The 20,937-nt window shown below is 45.9% G+C and overlaps 1 protein-coding gene across 2 annotated transcripts in view; it reads left to right on the forward strand.

Moving 5' to 3' along the window:
- Positions 1–16,271, forward strand: part of EFNA5 (ephrin A5) — a 303,302-nt gene extending 287,031 nt beyond the window's left edge. The window contains exons 3-5 of one of the 2 annotated variants that reach the window (XM_062212316.1): positions 5,959–6,024; positions 6,431–6,511; positions 11,760–16,271. In XM_062212316.1, the coding sequence (XP_062068300.1) occupies positions 5,959–6,024; positions 6,431–6,511; positions 11,760–11,881 (269 nt within the window). In that variant the 3' untranslated portion in view covers positions 11,882–16,271. The remainder of the gene's footprint in view (positions 1–5,958; positions 6,025–6,430; positions 6,512–11,759) is intronic. The other variant, XM_062212317.1, reaches the window with a different exon arrangement.
- The last annotated feature ends 4,666 nt before the right edge of the window (positions 16,272–20,937 follow it).

The following is a 20,937-nucleotide window of genomic DNA, read 5'->3' on the forward strand; positions in this document are numbered from 1 at the left end:
AGCAAGAAGGAAATTGCAGTCTTTTGCAACACAGGTAACGTTGTATCTGTTTTGCTTTAAGAAGCAAGTTAGTGGTTGCAAGCCTCTCCAAGGAAAGTGGCTGCACAAGGGAGGTGGCCACCGCTGAGAGCCGTGTCCCAAGCTGCCTACCGTGAGCAGGACACCCATGCCCACGTTCTCCTGCTGTGTCTGAATAATAGACCTCTAGGGAATTGTGGTGTGATTGTTAACGTGTATCTGCAATGCTGAATTCAGCTTTTAGAATTTCCTCTGTAGGGGCATTGACTAGGGACCCTTTGGTGTACGGAACTGCCTGATTGCTGAGCCACCGATGGACTGGGTTTTCAGGAATGGCTGAACTTAGGGCCCCGAAACTGAGGTTGAGGAATCCGGGGAAGAAAAAGGGCCCTCATGGCCTTATTAGCACGGGCCTCTAAACACAGAGAAGCAGAGGGGCCTCAGCTTGTATTTCATTATGTGCTGCAAAGTTTTGATGGGTGCTTTGCAGCTCATTAGGGCCCGATGGGTTGATTTATAAAGTTGCTATTAAGATAATGGAATGGGAGGTAGTGCATATTTTAATGGGCCCCCATATCCCTACTCCTAATTTCCTGACTCCAAATTGTACATTTTCAGCAGGAAACTGAGTCAAGGATGTGAACTGAGATTGTATGGCAACTGTTTAAGACATTCCTCATTTTAATTTGAAAATTTTCTGTGGGAAAATCCATTTCTCTTTATGGGAAAATTTTAGGCCTAGGTTTTATTAACCTATTGCAGGATAATAGCTCCTTTTGGTTGCCAGAGCTCCAGTTTGGGTATTGAGGGACAACAAGTTTTCATTCTTTTGTCCCAGGTATTGTTGGTTGGCTTCTGGAGACCTGTGGACGTCCCCACAGAGGTCCCTGTGGTGGGGCAGGCCGTGTCACGCAGCGGGTGAGCCTGCATCCCATATCCGGATGCCTGGGGTCAAGTCCCACCTTTGCTTCCAGTTCAGCTGTCTGTTAATGTGCACCTTGGGAGGCCTCAACTGAGGGCTCAAGTTCTCAGATCCCAGCCACCCACCTCGGAGACCTGGAGTGAGTTCCGGGCTCCTGGCTTCAGCCTGGATCAGCCCGGGCTACCACAGGCATTTTGGGGAATTAACCAGTGGAGAGGAAATCGCTCCCTCCCTCTCTCTCTCTCTCTCTCTCTCTCTCTCTCTCTGCCTTTAAGATACACTTTAAAATCCAATAAAATCTCTACATTAATTATGTTTAAAAAGTCTCTCTAGTAAGCACGCTAGGGACATCCTCACCCTCCCAGATGAAGCTCACACTTGCTCCTGAGGCTGGACTGGCTCCCAGCTAAACCTCAGTCATCACCTTGGGCACTCTGGTTCAGACTAAGGTCCTTACTGGGATAGGCACAACCCGAGGGCAGAACAGTGTGTCTTATCCACAGCCTCTAACACGGAAGCTGCATGGAGTAGGAATTTTCCCAGCATTGGAAGCCATGGGTAAAGCTGCAATAGCATGTTGTGCGTGTTAGTCATTGTTCAGTAGCAGTTTTCAATGATGGCCACTTTCAAAGGACAACAGCACAAGAAATCAAGAAATATATACGCTATGCGCGGACACTTCACAAAGCTCATGGAAAACTAGAATTCCAAGTATGAATGTATTGTAGTGCAAAAAAACAGTTTTGAAATCATGCCTGGCTGTTTGCTAATACGCATGTTACACATGTTGGGCTCCCAGATAAAAGACTGGTAGCTTCCTTTTTCCACGAACATTTTGTAGTATCCTCAGATATGTACGGACATATGACTGCATTCTGGCACACAGATTTTGTAAATAATTTATGTCTATGTAAAATTGTACCTGCATTTTATTTCCACTTTGGTAAAGATGATGCTAATCCTTACAAAAAGGTATGTCACTAGAAACCCAGGCCCTGGTGTTATCTACCTCCAGGCAGGAGCCAGCCACATGCGAAGTCTTACCTCCCTCACTTCCATCCTCAGCTCTGCTGGGCTCTTTGGCTCCTATGTGATCCAGAGATGATTTTCTTTATTGGTTTGCTTGTGGGAATATTGCGTGTTTCCATTCGTAGGTTATCCTGTGATTTTATGCCCCGTGCCTTGTTTACCTATGACTGGTAAAGCGCTTTTGCGTTGCTGTGTGTCTGTAAATATCACTAAAGATTAACCACCTGTATATCTAAGTTGGGTCAGGTCAGCTAACATTTGTCAGCCAAGGGCTGTTGGGCACAGAGGAGTGAAGCCACGCTCTTACACGTTTAAACCTTACATTTCAGAAAATGGAATTTATTTATTTTTTTTTTTTTGCTGGCTTGTGGAAAAGGTTGTCCCCTCTTTGGCCTTATTTTTATTTTTCGCCGTGGTAAATACAGAGCTTGAGCTATTCTGAGCCGGCCAGGCTCCCTCCGAGGTTGGCACTGAGGCTTAGGAAGATGTTCCGTGAGTTCAGGGCAACCATTTATTGTAATCTGGGTCGTGTACTCACATATCACATTGCGTATTAATACTCTGTACATTTTCCCAAGGATTAGGGTGAGAAATCAAGCAGGGTCACAAGTCATTCCTGATGTGATTGCTACAGCTTTTCTGCTGATAGCAGATGAGGAGCTAATGGGGAAGCTTGGTGGGAAAGAGAAGTTTAAATATTTTATATAAGTGTGGGGTACTTCAAAGAGTTCTTGGAAGAGTGGGATTAAAAGATAAGTTTAGGGCTCAGCACTCCGGCATATCAAGAAAAGCCACCACTTGGGAAATTCATGTCCCATATCAGAGTGTCTAATTCCAGGGCTGGCTCCTTCCAGTGCTTCCAGTCCAGCTCCTGACTCACACACCGGGGAAGGCACGAGATGATGGCACAAGTACTTGGGTCTCTGCACCCACGTGGGAGACCCGGATGAAGTTCCTGACTCCTGTCTTTGGGCTGGCCCAGCTCCAGCTGTTGCTGGCACTTGGGGAGTGAACCAATGCGTGGAAGACCGCACACTCTTTCTTTTTGCCTTTCAAATAAACTACTTATTCATTTATTTTAAAGATTTATTTATTTACTTGAAAGAGTTACACAGAGAGAGAAGGAGAGGCAGAGAGAGTGAGAGAGAGATCTTCCATCCGCTGGTTCACTCCTCAATTGGCCACAACAGCTGGAGCTGCACCGATCCAAAACCAGGAGCCAGGAGCTTCTTCTGGGTCTCCCACGCGGGTGCAGGGGCCCAAAGACTTGGGCCATCTTCTACTGCTTTCCCAGGCCATAGCAGAGAGCTGGATGGGAAGAGGAGCAGCCGGGACTAGAACTGGCGCCCATAATGGGATGCCAGCACTTCAAGCCAAGGTGTTAACCTGCTGCTCCACAGAGCCGGCCCCACAATTTACTTTTAAATTAAAAAATAAAAAGTAAGTCTGTTTTAGTGCAAAATTCTTGAAAGCCATGCATAGTTTTTACATAATATGTGTTTCCATGAACTTTTTGAAGACCCCTCTCATATGAATGCGGTTGCTGTTTTTTATTTTTGTGGCTCACCAGGTAGCTAATGCCAGTGTCTCTCTTTGGGAGCTAGAAAGGAAATCTGTAGGTTTTTTTCTTGTTTGTTTCTTTTTTTCTGGCTGGTTTGTCATTTGCTGCTCTTTGGTTATTACAACCTGCCCTACAATAGTTTTTAGAGACTCGATTTATTTCTCCTAAGTAGAAATCTGTGAAACCTATACCACATCCAAGAAGTGTCTCACCAAAACAATGAAACATTTGATCCTGCTTTAAGACTGCTTATCTGAGGCTGGCACCATGGCTCAATAGGCTAATCCTCCACCTGCGGCACCGGCACACCGGATTCTGTCCCGGTTGCCCCTCTTCCAGGCCAGCTCTCTGCTGTGGCCTGGGAGTGCAGTGGAGGATGGCCCAAGTCCTTGGGACCTGCACCCGCATGGGAGACCAGGAGAAGCACCTGGCTCCTGGCTTCGGATCAGCGCAGTGCACCGGCCGCAGCGCGGCGGCCATTGGAGGGTGAACCAATGGCAAAGGAAGACCTTTCTCTCTCTCTCTCACTGTCACTCTGCCTGTCAAAAAAAAAAAAAAAAAAGACTGCTTATCTGGCAGTGTTATCCACAAAATCAGTGATTTGCATGTGGCAAATCAAATTCAGGAGGCTGGCCAGAAGTTGTCCCAGCCCTGGTGTATGGAGCAGCGGCATAAACAGCCCCAGGTCGCCTTTTGCGCACCGCCTCTCACTTTAGAACCCGTGGTCTCTGGTCTCTGTAATGAGTGGAGTCACCTATGCTAGTGGAGTTGTGACAGGCGCACTTGCAGCTGGGGTGCACAGGAAGGACCCCATTTCCTGGATCAAACCACAGAGTGCAAATATTGTGCCCTAAATAACACACCAGTTACTGTAAATGTCAGAAAAAGACGGTTTTCCGACTTTGATTTAATGAAAGCCCGCAGCCAAGCCAGCTGTTAGCGCTTCTTCACTGCTTGTCAGAGGGACCACAGGAGCCAGGGAAGGGCCCTCGACATCTTTGTCTTTAAACTAGAGCTTTCAATAGGTGTAGCAGAGGGACGCTGAGAATGCCTTGCTGTTCGGTGGCTTTTAGGTGGTGAATTGCTCCAAGTTCCCCAGTTACCTGGATCTGGGGTGACACGAAGAGGTTCGGGCAAAATGAGTTTGGTGCTTGCATGTTGAACCCTGTCGCCTGCAAAATCAGCAGTCGTGTTTTCTGGGCTTAGAGAAGGCACGTTGAAGGCCGAGCCTCTCTCTGTCGCTCGGGGTATTACCGAACGCACTGTACGCCATATGTGTTTTGATTGATATCTGCTATTTCTGAACAATGAAACCACTTGAAGCCAGTACGTGGGGAGGAAAATATGCGGCCTTGTTTCTGTAATTTTGGTCGTTTCTAGAACGCATTAGTAAACACATGTGGACGTGAAGGGTCTCCCTGCCCTCGGAAATCCCTTTGACATTACGCCGTGAGAGCCGGGAGGGGGTAATCTTTCAAACATAGGGAAAGTTTACAGTCCTATTATCTGGAGGAGGGGAAGAAAGTTTCTTCCTCAAATGATTTATAACTTGAACCACGTTGTCATGTTTTGGTAAGCCTGCTTTATTAATTCCATCCTTCTCTGTGGCAGATTTAAGAAAATCAATGTACCATTGCAACATAGTGCTTTCTCAATAGCATATTGTCCTGATAACAGCATGATGGAAGTGGCTGGGCTTGATGCAGTCGCAAGAGTGGGGCCAGGTTTGGAGTCAAACCTCTAATTGAATTACCTGCAAAGCCCCGACAGGCAGGCTTTAGGACAGACGACTGCTTTCTGCCTCTCCCTGAGGTCACGTTCAAGTCGGCTTTGCACACTGTCTGCTATTGGCTTGTGCCAGCACCTTCTCCTTGGGCCTCTGGCGGGCCTCTTTGCCTGCAGTGTGCAGGAAGAGCAGCTCTGTGAAAGCCACAGGGCTCAGGCATTATCCTCTCGATTTAGGGAAAATTGATAACAGAGCAAGTTCAATGGAAGAGCCTTTGAAATAAAAATCCAAAGTATTTCTTCGAAGATTACCCACATTCTTGCGTGAGTCCGTCTTTATTGTGTTGAAAAGAAAAGGTACCGGCCTAGAAGGCCCAGGTCTTTCCAAAGGTTCATGGAAAATACTTTTCATGAAAAAAATCATGCATGGATCTCAACATGTTTTTGCACCAAAATAAACTTAATTTAGTTCCCTCTGCAGTGAACTTTTGCGAGTCCTTCCACCACAGCCCCCCACCCCCAGGCCTTTTTAGCATCGTTAGACTCAGCTGAAGGATCTTGTTTCTGAGTGCCTGAAATGAGCGAATTTGTTTCCCCTTGTTCAGGAAAAAATGTATTGTAAAGCACTTTTGTGTGCAAATAATGAAAAGTAACCTCTTGTTGTTTTCTTCTTCTTCTCTTGCTCCCTCTTTCTTGTCCACAGCCTCTGCCATCCCAGACAATGGAAGAAGGTCCTGTCTAAAGCTCAGAGTGTTTGTGAGACCAACAAGTAAGTTCCCCAGAATGAGCTTCCCAAGGGTGGCTTTAGCACGCATGCTTTATCCTGTGGTCTGGTCCACAGCGGTAAAACTTTGTTACTGTTAGATCTTGTGTGGTATCTGTTTTGTATATCCACATCCATGTTTTAGTTTTCATATTTTTTCTCATCATTCTTCATGATGCTTTTTATTTGAGTACACACACAGCAGTTGCTAACTTGTTGTTTCTTAGACTGTTGTACGTGCACAGCAAATGGGAACAATATTGGCATTTGGATACATGCCACTGATTGTAAAACAATCTCTACATGAATAAAAGGAAAAAAAAACATAGAGAGAAAGAAAAAAAAGAAAGCAATGGGAGTTTAAGGGTGTCTTCACTAACATATTTGGCTGTTATCTCTATTTTTGTTATAGATAGCTGTATGAAAACTATAGGTGTTCATGATCGTGTTTTCGATGTTAACGACAAAGTAGAAAATTCATTAGAACCAGCAGGTTAGTATGCTTAGAGAATCTCTTTTAACAAAATGCATCTATCTCTCTGGTGCTTCGGTACTTTTTTTCCTTTCTTCCTCTGCATGTTTGCACGTAGAGTTCTCCTGCTTTTGCTCATTGCTAGTGGTGCTAATGTTACTTATATTCTACCTCATTCCTCCAAGTATCTTCGTGAAATGCATGTTAGATAAGATGTGGCTTTTTTTTTTTTTGGACATGGGTTTCACATAACGCAGTATCCTAATATAGAAGCCCCATCAGAATGCTAAACTCTCACTGCCTCTTATCGTGTCCTCGGAGCATGCTGGTGAATCGCTGAATATTAAAGGAGCTATTTTCATGTAAGACAGAAGACATTTCTGCCGAATCCGTTTATAAAAACTTTCTTTTTATCAGGTCCAAATCTGTGGATAAAAATAGTAAGACGCAGTTAGTTCAACATTCTTAGTTTTCTCTGGACATTCCCACGTATCACTGAGCTGAGCTCAAGAGCTTCATTCTGTGCCAGTCTGACCTGTGCTGGTGCCATCCACGGCGCGGGGTCTGCAGAAGCACCAACCTGTTGAGGCAGCTGCAATGTGCACACCTGCTGAGCCCTCGAAGGTCCCAGGATTCTGTGGGGCCACCTGTGGTGCTTGCAGATAAGGCAAATCCTTTTTAAGGCCGTATTTTTTTTTTTCTCCCACTGCCTTCTACAGAACCAGACTTCCTTACCACTAGGAAGGAAAGTAAAAAGCCAGAAAAGCAACCATCGGCGCATTGACAATGTAGCATACTTAGGATGATGGGAACCTATAAGCTAGTCCTTGCATTTTAAATTCAGTCTGGCCGGTTAGTGCCTCCAAATGGATTGTGAGAGGCAGTGGCCCCATCTCCACTGCTCCTTAGGGGGTTTCCTTGGAACCCCCTGAGCACTCCCCCAAGTAGGAGGTCTTCTCCTGGTTCCACCTGATCTTCTCTGGTGTCCTTGCCCAGCTGCCCTGACCATCCCAAACCTTACAGGAAATAAAATTATTTCCTCATCAGAAAGAGATTGGAGCCCCTTAGGGAAATGGAGTTTTGTTTTTTGTCTTTTTTGTTTTTAGAGTGAGACGTCTCTTTCTGTGGTCCTAGAAATGAAAGGGTTTGAAGGTGCACTTCGTCCTCTGAGTATTGTTACCAGGACAACGCAGGCAGTGAACCTCAGGGAGATGTACGATAGCACTCACGTTGTAACTGGCAGGGAGAGTTTGGGGCTCTCCTCCCCGCACCCCTGCATTCTGTTTCTGGAAGGCAGGCATCTCACCCAGAGGGCAGACCCAAGCTGCACACATGAGCGTCCAGAGGCCCCTTCGGCTCTCTGGGGGACCGCGAGCCACTTTGGAAAGCTGCGAGGAGTGAGTGCCGACACGGAGACAGTTTCATTGTGTCCTGGAGATCCGGAAGCATTACTGGGACTTTTCCAGGCGCCAGGCTCCCCCCCAGCGTGAGGACTTGGGCCACCACAGGATCTGCAAGCTAGAGGGCATCCCTTGTAAACACCAGCATCTCCACTCTCCCTGCGTGGCTGGGGAGGCTTACCCAGGCCACACAGCTAGCTAGATACATGCAGGCTTCTCTCGGGATCTCTTGCCTCCCAGGGCAACACTGGGACAAAAATAGATTCTCTCCCTGGCGAGAGGTGTGCATGTTCATAAAGAACACTTAATTCTCTCGGCTTTGTTAATAAGCCCCAAGTAGAAGGACTGGCAGAGTCAGGCTTGTCCCAAACAGTGCTTCCCCAGGATTACGATTGCAAACGGTGAAGAACAAAAGCACTCTTTTCTCATGGTCTTTTTCCCAGGTAAACGCCATGGCCCATCTAGCGAGTGAGCGACTGTTTGGAAAACAGCAGGTTGTGTGTTTTTCTCTAGTAATGAAGAAACACACAGAGCGCCACTCCACTGTTAGAATTGCCTTTGGATTCCACTCATGATAAAAAGCACGCTAAAAGCTGCTTTCATACACGAGCAAATTCCCCTGTCTTTCAGGAAGCAAGCTGTTTGTCACTCAACGTTTAAAACGTACCATGGCCCCAAGCCTGTGGACGTGCACGTACACTGCAGAAAATCCATGGAAAGTGGAATTGGAAGATGGCTTTATTTGGGAGCAAAAAAGTTTGCAATTCACGCATACATGGCTCTTCAAAAAGTTTATGGAAAATGCATATTATGGAAAAGCTCTGCATGGATTTTAATTATTTTTGGCACTGCAGTGAACTTTGTCTTTGAATTCCATTTTTCTGTGAACTTTTTGTAGTGCCTTAGAATGACTGATGGAAGTTTGCAGAAGTTTGGCGCAATGCAATTAGAATGTGTGTGTGTGTGTGTGTGTAGGGGAGTGGATTGTGGGGGTTGTGCAGGGAAAGCCCCTTGTGTGCGCCGTGGCTTGCGGCTGAGCATCCACATTAAAATGGGGCGACAAGGTGGGGCCACATCTCCTGGCAATAGGGAGACAGCCACAGATCCGAGCGCTTCCCCCCATTCCAAAGAAAGTCCTGTGGGACCCACAGCTTTTCTCCACGGCATTGAAGAGCGGATGAATAGGCACCTCTCCCGGCTCTGGATCGGAGACCCAGGCTTTGTGAATCCAGCAAGCCTGCGAGGATTTCCTGCATGTTCTCGGCAATGTGTACTAATTCACCTGTCTTTGGAATGTATTTGTCCTTTTTGTTTGCTTGCACACTCTGCCTGCCAGTTTCCTATCATCAGGGATGCAGGATGATCTCAGGGCAGACATATGCCACCTAACATGCTCCAAGAGATTGCCAGTGTTCTTCCAGTTAACCAGTGCAAACCCCGCGCAAAGGAGGACTCCTGTAGCCAGGAGACAGACTCCATTTGGCTTCGGAAGAGGACCATTTTCTTCTTCCAAGCCATGTTCACTGTTGCAAGTGTTGGAAACGCTCTCGGATGTAGGTGTTATTTCTGTAAGGATAGATTGTGCTTGTAAATTCCTCCTTAGAATTTTGAGACTGCTCAGCTTTACCCAGATGACAGTCAGTTTCTCATTTCACTCTCAGGGGCCATAGATTCTCCCGCCAGTGAGGCCCGTGTTCATCAAAGGATGCTTTCTAGAATCTTGATTGAGGAGCAAGTGTAGCCAGAAGAAGCAAATCTCTGTGCCCTAATGCCTTGGGTTTTCTGCTATGGGGCCAAGACATGGATTGCTTAGACGTTTGGGGGCAGGTGCATCGGTTGCTTCTAAAAGGACTAATTCCAGAGAGTGTCAGTGAAGATGTCTGTGTTTCATTTAGCTGGAAAGAAGAGCCTTCCTTTCAGGGATCCTGCAGAGTTCATCCACCGTATCTTGTGTTGAGTGGAGCCGGAGTACTGGCTGAGCACCCGGGAGGGGCTGGGGTTCATGAACAGGTCTCCTCCATGCTCATCCGTGCAACCTACCAGTAGCCTTGGGAGGAGATGGATTAGGTGCTATGTTAGTCAATCAAATAGAGATGAACTAATCACAGATGCCGTTTCAGGTGTATAAATATGAGTGACGTCTGAGAACGAACTCGGGGATCCTCAGGGTTCACAGTTCTTTCACAATGAAGGCTGAAGTGCTCTGTTGATTTGATTGACACCGAATGGGCGCTCTTAAGAAAGTGATTCGGATTGTTAACTTCAGGGCGATCAGGGGCCTTTACTCTGTTCCTGTTAACTGCAGCTTTCATTAATACGTTTGCCAGGCTGAAAGGAGCAGAGGAAAGAGAACGGGAAGTGTGGACCACGTCGGGCAGGCCTGGCCCGTTTTCCTCCGCACCCGTTCATCTTCCGATTCTTGCTTTCCTAACCTTGAGCCAAAAGCCCTCCATGCAGGTTTGCTAAGGCCCAAGGAGGAGGAGCACGTGTGAGCCCAGAGGACTCCACACTGCGAAGCCGTCCCTCTTAGTTCATGCTGGGCCTGGAGCCCATGGACAGACACATCCCAGGCAAGCTTGTCTTAAGCCGGGCTGGCCTGTGAGCCTGAAAAGTGCTCACTTTAGCACGAACCACGGGGAGTGTGACTCTACCCAGTGGTGAGAATCCATCCTTATTGTGCCGTGTTGTATGGGTGGAAAACATCAGCGAGGTTAAAATAATGGATAGTTACTTCAGGAAGGGGGTCAAGGTGGGTCACTCAGGTTGTTTTAGGATGACCCTTTGAGGTCTGTGAGATTGAAAACCGCTGTCACTGGGTACCTATTCACCATCGGGCGGATGGTGATCGTAGGGCTCCTTCAGGATGCTCCCATGATGCCCAGATTACCGCTGAACAGAGGGCCGCTGGTAGCGCCCAGGACACGGCATTTAGATAGCACTTGGACTCCCAGCACAAGCGAAGCCAGGCGGAGGAAGAGGCCAGCCAACACTGAGCATAGCATGGCTCCTAGGCTGGCCCGCAGTCCGTTTTTGGGAACTAATTACCTCAGAGTTCCCGTTTGGAAGCGAAGTGTGTTTATCATGCAGATCAGCAAGGCTATCCTGAGTCAGAGGCAGCCTCCTAGAACACTTTAGAGCTAAATAAAAGAAGCTTAACTCACTTAATCCATTTTATTTAGAGGAAAATTTGCATCCACGCTGATAATTTAAATGCCAAGCTTCAGCCCCGATAAAAACAAAAATCGTCAAGTTCAAGTAATTTAATCCCGGAGATACAGGGCTTGTTGTAGAAAATAGCACCATAATTGATTCCTAATTGTAGGCAAACCAGTGGGCACCAGCTTATTGAAGTTTACTGGGCATTGTGTGTCTTTTATTTGAAACGCTGTCGTTTTTGGCATTTAATTTTTCGTGTTTGAAAACCCATCTAGGCACCCAGCAACCCACACTCAGCACGGCCTAAACAAGGGCAGTGGGCAAGCCAGTTCTGCTTCGCCACCAATGGGGCAGCATCATTGCCGCCTCCTGACACCCTAGGGTTTGAAGGTGCGGTCTGGCACGCCAGTGTGTGCACGGAGCACCTGACTGCTAGCAAACCAAAGCAGCTCACGTGCCAGAAGTTAGCACGGTTCCGTGATTTCCTCTCCCCCGGCTCCCCGCCCCACGCCACTCTTAAGGGAAGGATGATTATTGGCGAAAAAGCCCTATCTTCTCGGCCCCTCCTCTGTTTGCTGTAAATATGAGCGATTATGCAGACATGAAAGTCAATGGTGGCACCAGGTTCATTACCCTCCTTTGTAGCAGGCTGCCGCGATCGCGTTATTAAGGATGTGAAGTCTCACTGGAACGTGTGCTTTCTGTTTGAACAGATGACACCGTACACGAGTCAGCCGAGCCATCCCGCGGAGAGAACGCGGCCCAGACACCAAGGATACCCAGCCGCCTTTTGGCAATCCTGCTGTTCCTCCTGGCGATGCTTTTGACATTATAGCACAGTCTCCTCCCGTCGCCTGTCACAGAGAACGCCGGGGTCTTGGGACACCAGAGACCCACTTAACTGCTCATCCTAAGAAGGGACTTGTTATTGGTTTTTGGCAGATGTCAGATTTTTTTGTTTTCTTTTCCTTCCGCCTGAATTCTAAGCAACACCTTGGGGCCGGGCAGGAGGTGAATCTCGTTGCTGCCTCCCTCACCTGACTCCAGCCCTTACCCTCGTCTCTCTCTCTCCCCCCTTCTCTCTCCCCTTTCAAATTAAATGGACTCCAGGCGAAAATGCCAAATGGCCGTAGGGACACGGGTGGTTCGTCAGCCCCGTGCATTTTCCTGTAAAAGCGCACCTCCGTTGTGAGCGCACTGGGCAGCGGGCTCTGGACGAGGAAGTGATAGTAGCAGGTGCAGCCCGCGAGGACTCTGCTATACAATATTTATGCCTTCTCTTTCGGGACTGTGAGACGATTGTGAGGGCATCAAGTCACCGTGTCAGGTCCAGAGGGGAGGTATTCAGAATAGATCGAATATTACACCATTTCCTCCAGGAGTCTATAAATGAACAGGCTTCTAAAAGGTTGAGACACTGGGTTTCGTTTCGTTTTTGTTTTTGTTTTTAATATGACTGTCTTCAAGCATTCTTGACAGCTAAACTCGTGCTCTGTAAAAGAAGCCCTTTTGTGCAGGAGGTGGGCTGCAGGCAGGAATGCCAACCCAGAATAAGTGAGAAAAATGACCCGTTGGGTGGGGCTGTGTATGGATGAGTGCCTCGAATTTTTTTGGTGATTGGGCAATGCACACCAGATTTGGTTTCTTCGAATACAGATCACCATGGTGCTACAACTTTTCTTTTCTTTTCTTTTTTAGAAACTCAAAGAGGCATTTTTATGAATAAAGTGACCTTCCCCAAGGCTGACAAGCCAGGGTTGATGAGTTCAGAGTGGAATAGCTTCGGCTGCTCCTCTGGGGGGTGGTATGTACCAAGGAAAGGGCATCGGTGGCCAGAGGAGGTGCTGGTTGGCTTTGCCGGAGTGCCAGTGTGCTGTGGCCTTTCCCCGCCTCCCACCCCAGTGCCCACAATTTGCTCCCCACTCCACAACCGCAGGGGCTGGGACCCCAACCCCCTGCCCTCAGGAGAGCCAGCCAGCACTACTTGGGAGGGCCAAAGGGAAATTTGGAATAAAAATTCCAAAGTTTGGAATAAAAGCAGTTCACGTGTTGATTTTATATTCTTTCCCTTTCTGACACAGCCTAAAGCTTAGGGGGAAACATGTGTTTATCTGTGGGAGATAAACAAGATGGAGTCCCAAAGACTTTAACAAAATATTTTTTTAAAAATCCACTAGAATAGAAAATACATTATTTAGATATACTTTATGCTGAGAGTGAGTATATATGCTTGTCCTATTTAAACTTGTGAGAAAAAGTGGTATCCCCTGGTACATTTAGAAATATGGGGGTTATCTTGTTTCATTGTGGGGGTGGGGCAGAAGGAGGGTAAATGCAGGATGACCCTGTTGTATGAATCTTAGCATGGCCAACAGGGGGTGTTTCCAGTGCATTAGCAGGAGCTGGAAGCCTTAGGGTTTCCACTGGTGGGGCTGTCATGAACTTCAAACTCCAAAGCCTAGGCAGGGAGAAGCGTTCAGAGTGATGGGAAAGCAACCTAGCCTTTTTTTTTTTCCAAGACATTGCAAGACATGTCAGTAGATACCATGCCTTTCGGAATTTAAAAAGACAGATCGATAAATGCAATGATCATGTGAAATGTGAAAAATTGAAAGCATTCCAGCAAAATAAGGATTTTTTAATATATGTTTTTTTAAAGCTGTGTATGTTAAAAAAAAAAAAAAAAGACGGGGTTGTGTTATGGGCAAACTTCATGAATGGGAATTGATGTAGAGTTGTGAGTAGTTCCGACCTAGAAAACTATGTGAATGAAAGGCAGCTGTAGACATCCTGCACCCTGAAGAGGTGTGCATGTGCTGTCATCTGAGCTTACCTGGTCCGCTTGGAGTGGATGTTACTGCTGAGTCTGTTCTCACTTGGAGCCACGTGCATGGGGTGGCCAGCCTCACAGGCACAACGATCATCCTCCCCTGGCACTGGGGACTTCTCCACAGTGGCAGAGTCTTACCACAGAAAGTAGCCACCATTTCACGGAAGCGAAGGTTCACAGCATTCGGTTCCTTTTTCCTTTAACTCTTTATATGCTCCGAACTCTCAGTAATATCCAGAAGCACTTCTTTTTATGAATAGTTACAGGCTTGTGGGTCCAGTGGGAGCTGGGTAGGGGGACAGAACCTTCTAGAGTGGATCAATAGTCAGAACCAGAATACTACTGCATGTTCTATAACCACAAGGAAATCCAATGATCCTGTACTGATTCCAGTTAGTCATAACTACATTAGCAGTGTTAATTTCATTTTAGAAATGGTGACTTCTGTGGTTTTCCTAGCATTTGTCTCTAACAAACGATGAAATAATTGCTCATGGCCCTCTCTGCCATTGTCTCTCATTTTTTCACAACAAAATTAGATCCCTTTACTTCACTATTGTGCCACTACAAATTACATAAAAAAGAAAAAAAAAAGACAAAAAATAGCAAGACTATCCACGCCAGTAGACTGTATGCTTCTCTAACCTATAGGTGATGTAATCATAGCTAATACACTTGTCATGGAGTTTTCAAGATGGTGGGTGTTAGATAGTTTTCATCTTGTCCAATACGCGCTGGTGGCCTTTTGTGTGGTCCTAATCCCCTGGGTGCTTAGGAGGATGTAGATGCAACTTTGTAGCAGCTTTGAAGTTCAACAACAATCCACAAATCTGAGGGACAACCAGAGCTGCAGCCCCCTCAGCCCAGGTTAGTCAAACCCCAGCGACCTTTGCCCCTGGTTGCCAAGGGCTTTGCGACATGCAGCAAGAAATAAGGATCTGTCTGTTTAGTGGATACCGTGTATCCTTTAATAGACCAGGTAACAGTTTGTGTTAGTTTAGACTATTGTTTTGTACTGTACTTTCTTGGGTGGCAGAGGAAAGAAAAGTAAAACATTAAAAAAAAAAAAAAACCTGCGTTCTTTAAATTCTGTATTATTAGCAACCTCTGTTGTATATAGTGTTTGATAATAAAGTATTAATTTGATTCTTATGTCTTTTGTAAGTGAGAACAATAGACTTTCAGGATACAAAACATGCATTGAGGCTTTGAAACATCCTGTGTGTCTGTGACCGAGAAAAAGAGTCACCAGTGCCTGTGACACTGCTCCATATGGGACTCACACAGTGGTCATCGCCCGCCCTACCTTAAGATTGCATCATCTGGGGACCTGGAACACATGACTTTTGTGACCAATCTTTTGTCCTTGATGTTTCCCAGGTCTGATGTTAGAGCCCTGCGGTCCCCAGCCGCCACCAGCATGTTGGTTTGAAAAGGGTTAGGGACGTGAGTAGCGCTTCTGTACTTTGGTTTTCTATTTGTGGTTGTTTTCCTGAACTATCCCATTCCACCCCTGCCCCAGGAAGAGTCTTGTCAGTGTCATGGGCAACTCACACCTGGGAGTGGTTGCGAACCCGTCCACTGAGGAAGGTTCATTGGGGGCTGTCTCCCTCTCTATGTCGTTGTGAAAGGAAGGTCACACAGTATCTGTGGATTGTCAGGGGACTCTGTTTTTTAATCCGGTGCCTTAGCAACGGCAGCAGCCATTTTTATTAGTTTCAAAAAATTAGACAAGCAGTCTTCAACGCCTCCCTTCCATTCATGCTCTCAGAGATGCGGTTGCTAGCATTTCTTTTGAAACCACCTCCACCACCACCCCCGTTTGCCTACACTCCGCCCCTTTACCTTTTAAGTTGACTGTTATTATTATTATTTTGTTGTTGTTGTTGTTCTCTTGCCTCCCTCTCTACATTTTATTTTCCCTCAGAGCCGTGAATGGGCAGGTCTGTCTCTGGCTTGGCATCACTGAGTTTTTCCCATGCATTTGCCCCAGAGCTGCTCGGATGTGAGACAAATCTCCCTGCAATGGGCTTGCTCCTCGCTCCCATTGTCTGTACAGTTTAATAGATGCTGGCATGTTGGAGGTTACCCATGAGTCAAGATCCGCTTTCCATGCTTACTCTTGACACGCCATTGAAGCCACTCATTGTGTGTGCGTCTGGGTGTGCAGTCAGCTCCGTGTGGTCCTGTGCTTGTACTGCCCTGCTTGGCAGCTCCCGCCCACTTCCTCATCCAGTGCTGTTTTGAAATGCTGACATTATATAAACGTAAAAGAAAATGTAAAAAAAAAAAAAAAAAAACCCACACACAAGGAAACCCATACGATCTGTATTTGTATATACACGTGTCCGTACAATTATACCTAAATAAAAATTAAAGATTTTCATCATTTTAATTGGAGCCCTCATTCTACTTCTTTGTTCCTTGAATGACGCCTTTATTTCAGGGGCTACTTGCAGTCTGCTGATTTTTCAAAATCTTTGTGGACAGAAAAGATAATACGGCAAGCACAAGAGAAGGCCTGGGAAGCTCAAAGAATGCAGGGTTAGAAATGGGCCGGGTATCGTAAGCACAAACCAGTTATTCTCATGAGAGAATGGGGTGATTTCAGCCTTGGCCCTGTATTTCAGCCTTAAGAGAGGCGCCACGACAAGCCCTGCATCCTAAAACAACTTAAATGCACCAAGAGCTAAAAACAAATTATATTCTTGGACTTTGCACATATTTTTTACACCCCATCAGGAAAAAGAGCAGATGAGCCTTTTCCCTAGCGAGCACCTTACACTTGCGAAGGAAAGTGTCACAGAGATACTAACGGTCACTCGTTCTCACTTCTAAGGAAGTCTCGATTTACCTCTGTGTGACCTGGAGCAAGTCACACAATGTCTCTGGGACTCGGTCTCCTTAGCTGTGAATAACGGTTGCACAGTGATTTGTTTGATTTTCTGAATTCTCCCCTTGTTGGGCACTGGATAGCCCATTGTGCATCTGAGTGCTGTTTTTGTCTTTGATGATGACATTGCTATAAGCACAATTTGAGAATTTCGTCTGTGGAGGGAAAAAGCAGCCGATATGTGGCATAATAGACACCTAATGCATTTCAAGACTTGGCTTTAATTACACCATGTTAACATTAAACTCATTGAAAGCTTTTTATTATGCTTAATTATTTGACAGGCCACTAAACACTAATTATAACTTACTGTAACCTTTCTTTGCTAATGAAGAATGGCAGCTTTATAGAATGAGGAACAACTCACATTAAAAAAAAATGTGCTGGACCAGCCCTGTGACATTCTAACCAGAACAGCATTACATTATCATTGCCATCTTCACCATCATCATCCAAAGCATTTTAAGTGATCATGACGTCATGCTGAACGCTGTGCAGAGCAAAGCTGGTTGTGTACAGCCTGTACTTTCCAAGTTTCCAACACGAGGCATACGTGCCGAGTAAGCGTTACAAGGTGAAGAGTTGTGGAGCAAAATACAAAACTCGAACATGTATACTACACAGAAAATAGGGGAGACATTTTTAAGAAAATAAAAGGGGGAAAAGTGTCGGATTTTAAAATCAGGAGGCTTTAGTTAAAGTATCTTTAAAATATTCAAAAAGGGGATCAGGGACCTCAAGAAATGGGGAACTTGATGAGTTAAAAACCATTGTAGAGGACCAGAGCTGTGACACAGCAGGTTAAAGCACCCCCCCCCGCCCCGCCCTGCAGCACTGCATCCCATATGGGAACTGGTTTGAGTCCTGGCTGCTCCACTTCCAATCCAGCTCCCTGCTAATGCGCTGGGAGACCAGCAGAGGATGGCCCAAGTGCTTGGGCCCCTGAACCCACATGGGTGACCTGGAAGAAGCTTCAGGCTCCTGGCTTCAGATTGGCTCAACTATAACCATTGCAGCCATCTGGGGAGTGAACCAGTGGATGGAAGACTCTCTCTCTCTCTCTCTCTCTAATAAATAAATAAAACTTTTAAAAAATCGTAGTTTTTTTAAAGGGTGATGAACTGTGTGGAGTCAGTGTTCACAGTGGTTACAGAGGTGACCAAAAACGAGAAAACCCCAGACAACATCGGAGCATCCCTGAAACAACTTTGAAGATACAGGCCCAGCCAGATGAGCATCTCTTCACCTAAGGAAGTAGGGGAAATGATGACCATTTCAGATTCTGCTCAATGGAATCAGCAGATAGCTGCTCCTGAAGCTGAGGCGCAGGTGTGAAAGTGAAGGCTAAACACAGCTTAGGGAAATGGGAGAAAGTGCAGAACAGGCAAACATGGAGGCTGAGATGATTTGGAAGTGGCTGTGTGTCCCTGTGTAGGAGGGCAGCTCTTGGTAGACAGTGTTTGCATGCTCTGATGGGGGACACCAGTACAGTGCCATCAGCAGTGTTTCGTGAGCCACATGTACTGGGTAACAAAGCCTTGTGATGCCTGAGTCTTCCAAGATGTTGCATAAAAAGCATTGGGAAAATATTGGAGTCCAGATTTTCATACATTTGGGGAATAAAACACACATGGATGTGTTTGAATCACTTACAGGAATGTCAAGTGTAACCCTGGTGTCATTTTTAACAGTTTGAGGTAATTCTAATGAATTTTTCATTGACCATTCTAACAATTTCTTAGGATCAGTTTGCACAACAGTTTCTCTGGGATTGTTTTGCAAAAGTTAGTTTCGTATTCTGCTGATAACATAACCATCTTTCAGGAAAGCATTGGCCAAAATGCTGTGAAAAGCATTATGGTTTTTGGAGAGTCCCTTTGGAAAACAAACACTCCTGAACATCATTATAAAGAACGAGTCAGGGGGAATGGCGTTGCTGTGCTGCAGGTTAAGTCACCGCTTTGGAACACCCGTGTCCCCTGTTGGACTGCTTGGTCTCAAGTCCTGCCTCAGCTTCCAACTAATGCATCTGGGAGACAGCAGGTGATGACTCAAGTACTTGAGTCCCTGCCACCCACATAGGAGACCTGATAGAATCTGTAGCTCCTAGCTTCAGCCTGGCCCAGCCCTGTTGTGAGCACTTGGGGAATGACCCGGGGTATGGAAAATGTCTCTCTAGTCTCTTTCTCCGTGTGTGTGTGTGTGTGTGTGTGTGTGACTCTGCCTTTCATATAAACAAAATGAATAGATGATTTTAAAAAGGAGATAGGTACAATTATTGAAAAATAATTAAGCCAATATTCTCCATCAGTTTGTAGTTTAATACCTTCTACTTTATGGCATACATTGTTAGATATAAAGGATCTTTTAAAAGTACCTGGAAAATGTGTGCTATGAAACAGCTTTGCATAGATTTCAAAAATCTTTGCACCAAAATAAACATGTCTTCATTCCATTTTCTATGAATTGTTTGAAGTACCCATGTGAGTATACGAGTCTGTTTTTTAAATGCCGTTACAATGGCTGGACAGTGGGAGCAGTGAATTTGCATCAGTAATGAATATATCTTTTTTAATGCTCGTGCAGGCAATAAATGCACGAGTTTAAAAAAAAAAGGACATGAAATTGCATTGCCCAATGCATCAGTCAGAGGTATCACCACATGCTTATTTGATTTGGGGAAGAGTTGAGTAGCCAAGTAACTCTTTTCAAAAAAAAAAATAGTATCCTATTAAAAACTTGGGTGCAAGTGGTGCACCCAGGGAATCTCACCCCCTCCTCAATTCCAACAATGCAGTTCCCAAGACCATCTATCAATACACTTACATAAGATTCCCATGGGGCCAGCGCTGTGCTGTAGTGGGTAAAGCTGCTGCCTGCACCAATTCGAGTCCCGGCTGCTCCACTTCCGATCTAGCTCTCTGCTATGGCCTGGGAAAGCAGTGGAAGATAGCCCAAGTCCTCAGGCCCCTGCACCTGAGTGGGAAACCCAGAAGAATCCTGGCTTCAGATCTGGGCAGCTCCAGCCATTGTGGCCATCCAGGGAGTGAACCAGCACATGGAAGACCTCTCTCCCTCTGCCTCTCCTTCTCTCTCTGTGTAACTCTAACTTTGAAATAAATGTATCTTTTAAAAATATTCCTTAGAGGAGGCAGATGCCGTGGCTTAGCAGTTTAAGCTGCTGCTTAGGATGCCCCCATCCCATATCTAGAGTGTCTTGTTCAAGACCCAGCTACTCAGCTTCCAATTCAGTTTCCTACTGATCTGCACCCTGGGAGGCAGCAAATGATGGTTCAAGTGCTGAGTCCTTTTCATCCACGTGGAAGGCCCAGGTGGAGTTCTGAGGCTCCTGGCTTCAGCCTGCTTCAGTCTTGTTGCAAACATTTGGGGAGTGAAATGATGTATGGAAGATAGCTCTCTATTCTCTCTCTCTCTCTCTCTCTCTACTTTCAAATAAATAAAAATAAATAACTTGAAATTCATGGAAAAATAGAATTAAAAGATAAGTTTATTTTGGTGCAATTTTTTTTGAGATCCATGAATACTTTTTCATAATACACAGTCTGTATGAACTTCATGAAGACACTGCATTTATAGGACTTTGGAGGCTAGTGCTGTGGCTTAGTGGGTTGAGCCACTGCCTGCAATGCTGGCATTCCATCTGGGTGCCGGATTGAGTCCAAGCTGCTCTACTTCTGATCCAGCTTTCTGCTAATATGCCTGGTAAAGCAGCTGAAGATGATCCAAGTCCTTGGGCCCCTACACCCATGTGGGAAATCCAGAAGAAGCTCCTGGCTCCTGGCTTCAGCCTTGCCCATCCCAAACCTTTGCTGCCATTTGGAGAGTGAACAAGCAGATGGAAGATCTCTTTCTCTCTCTCTCTCTCTCTCTCTGTCTCTCCCTCTCTCTCTGTAACTCTACCTTTCAAATAAATTAATCTTTTTTTAAAAAAAAAAAAGGATTGCAGGAATTGTTTATACCAACTAAAGTTATCTTCCAATCCATTACTGCACCAACTTTCTGAAGAGCCCTCGACTTTAGAATGTCTGGAGAACTGGGGAGAAGGGCGGGGGACCAAACATATCCCAACATAATGGCCTTGTCTGTGCTTTCTGTCACAGACTGTCACACTTCCTTCCCGAGAGCCTCCTCAGTCTGCGCCAAGAGT

This window comes from Lepus europaeus, chromosome 15 (genome assembly GCF_033115175.1).
Source record: "Lepus europaeus isolate LE1 chromosome 15, mLepTim1.pri, whole genome shotgun sequence".
NCBI classification, from domain to species: Eukaryota; Metazoa; Chordata; class Mammalia; order Lagomorpha; family Leporidae; genus Lepus; species Lepus europaeus.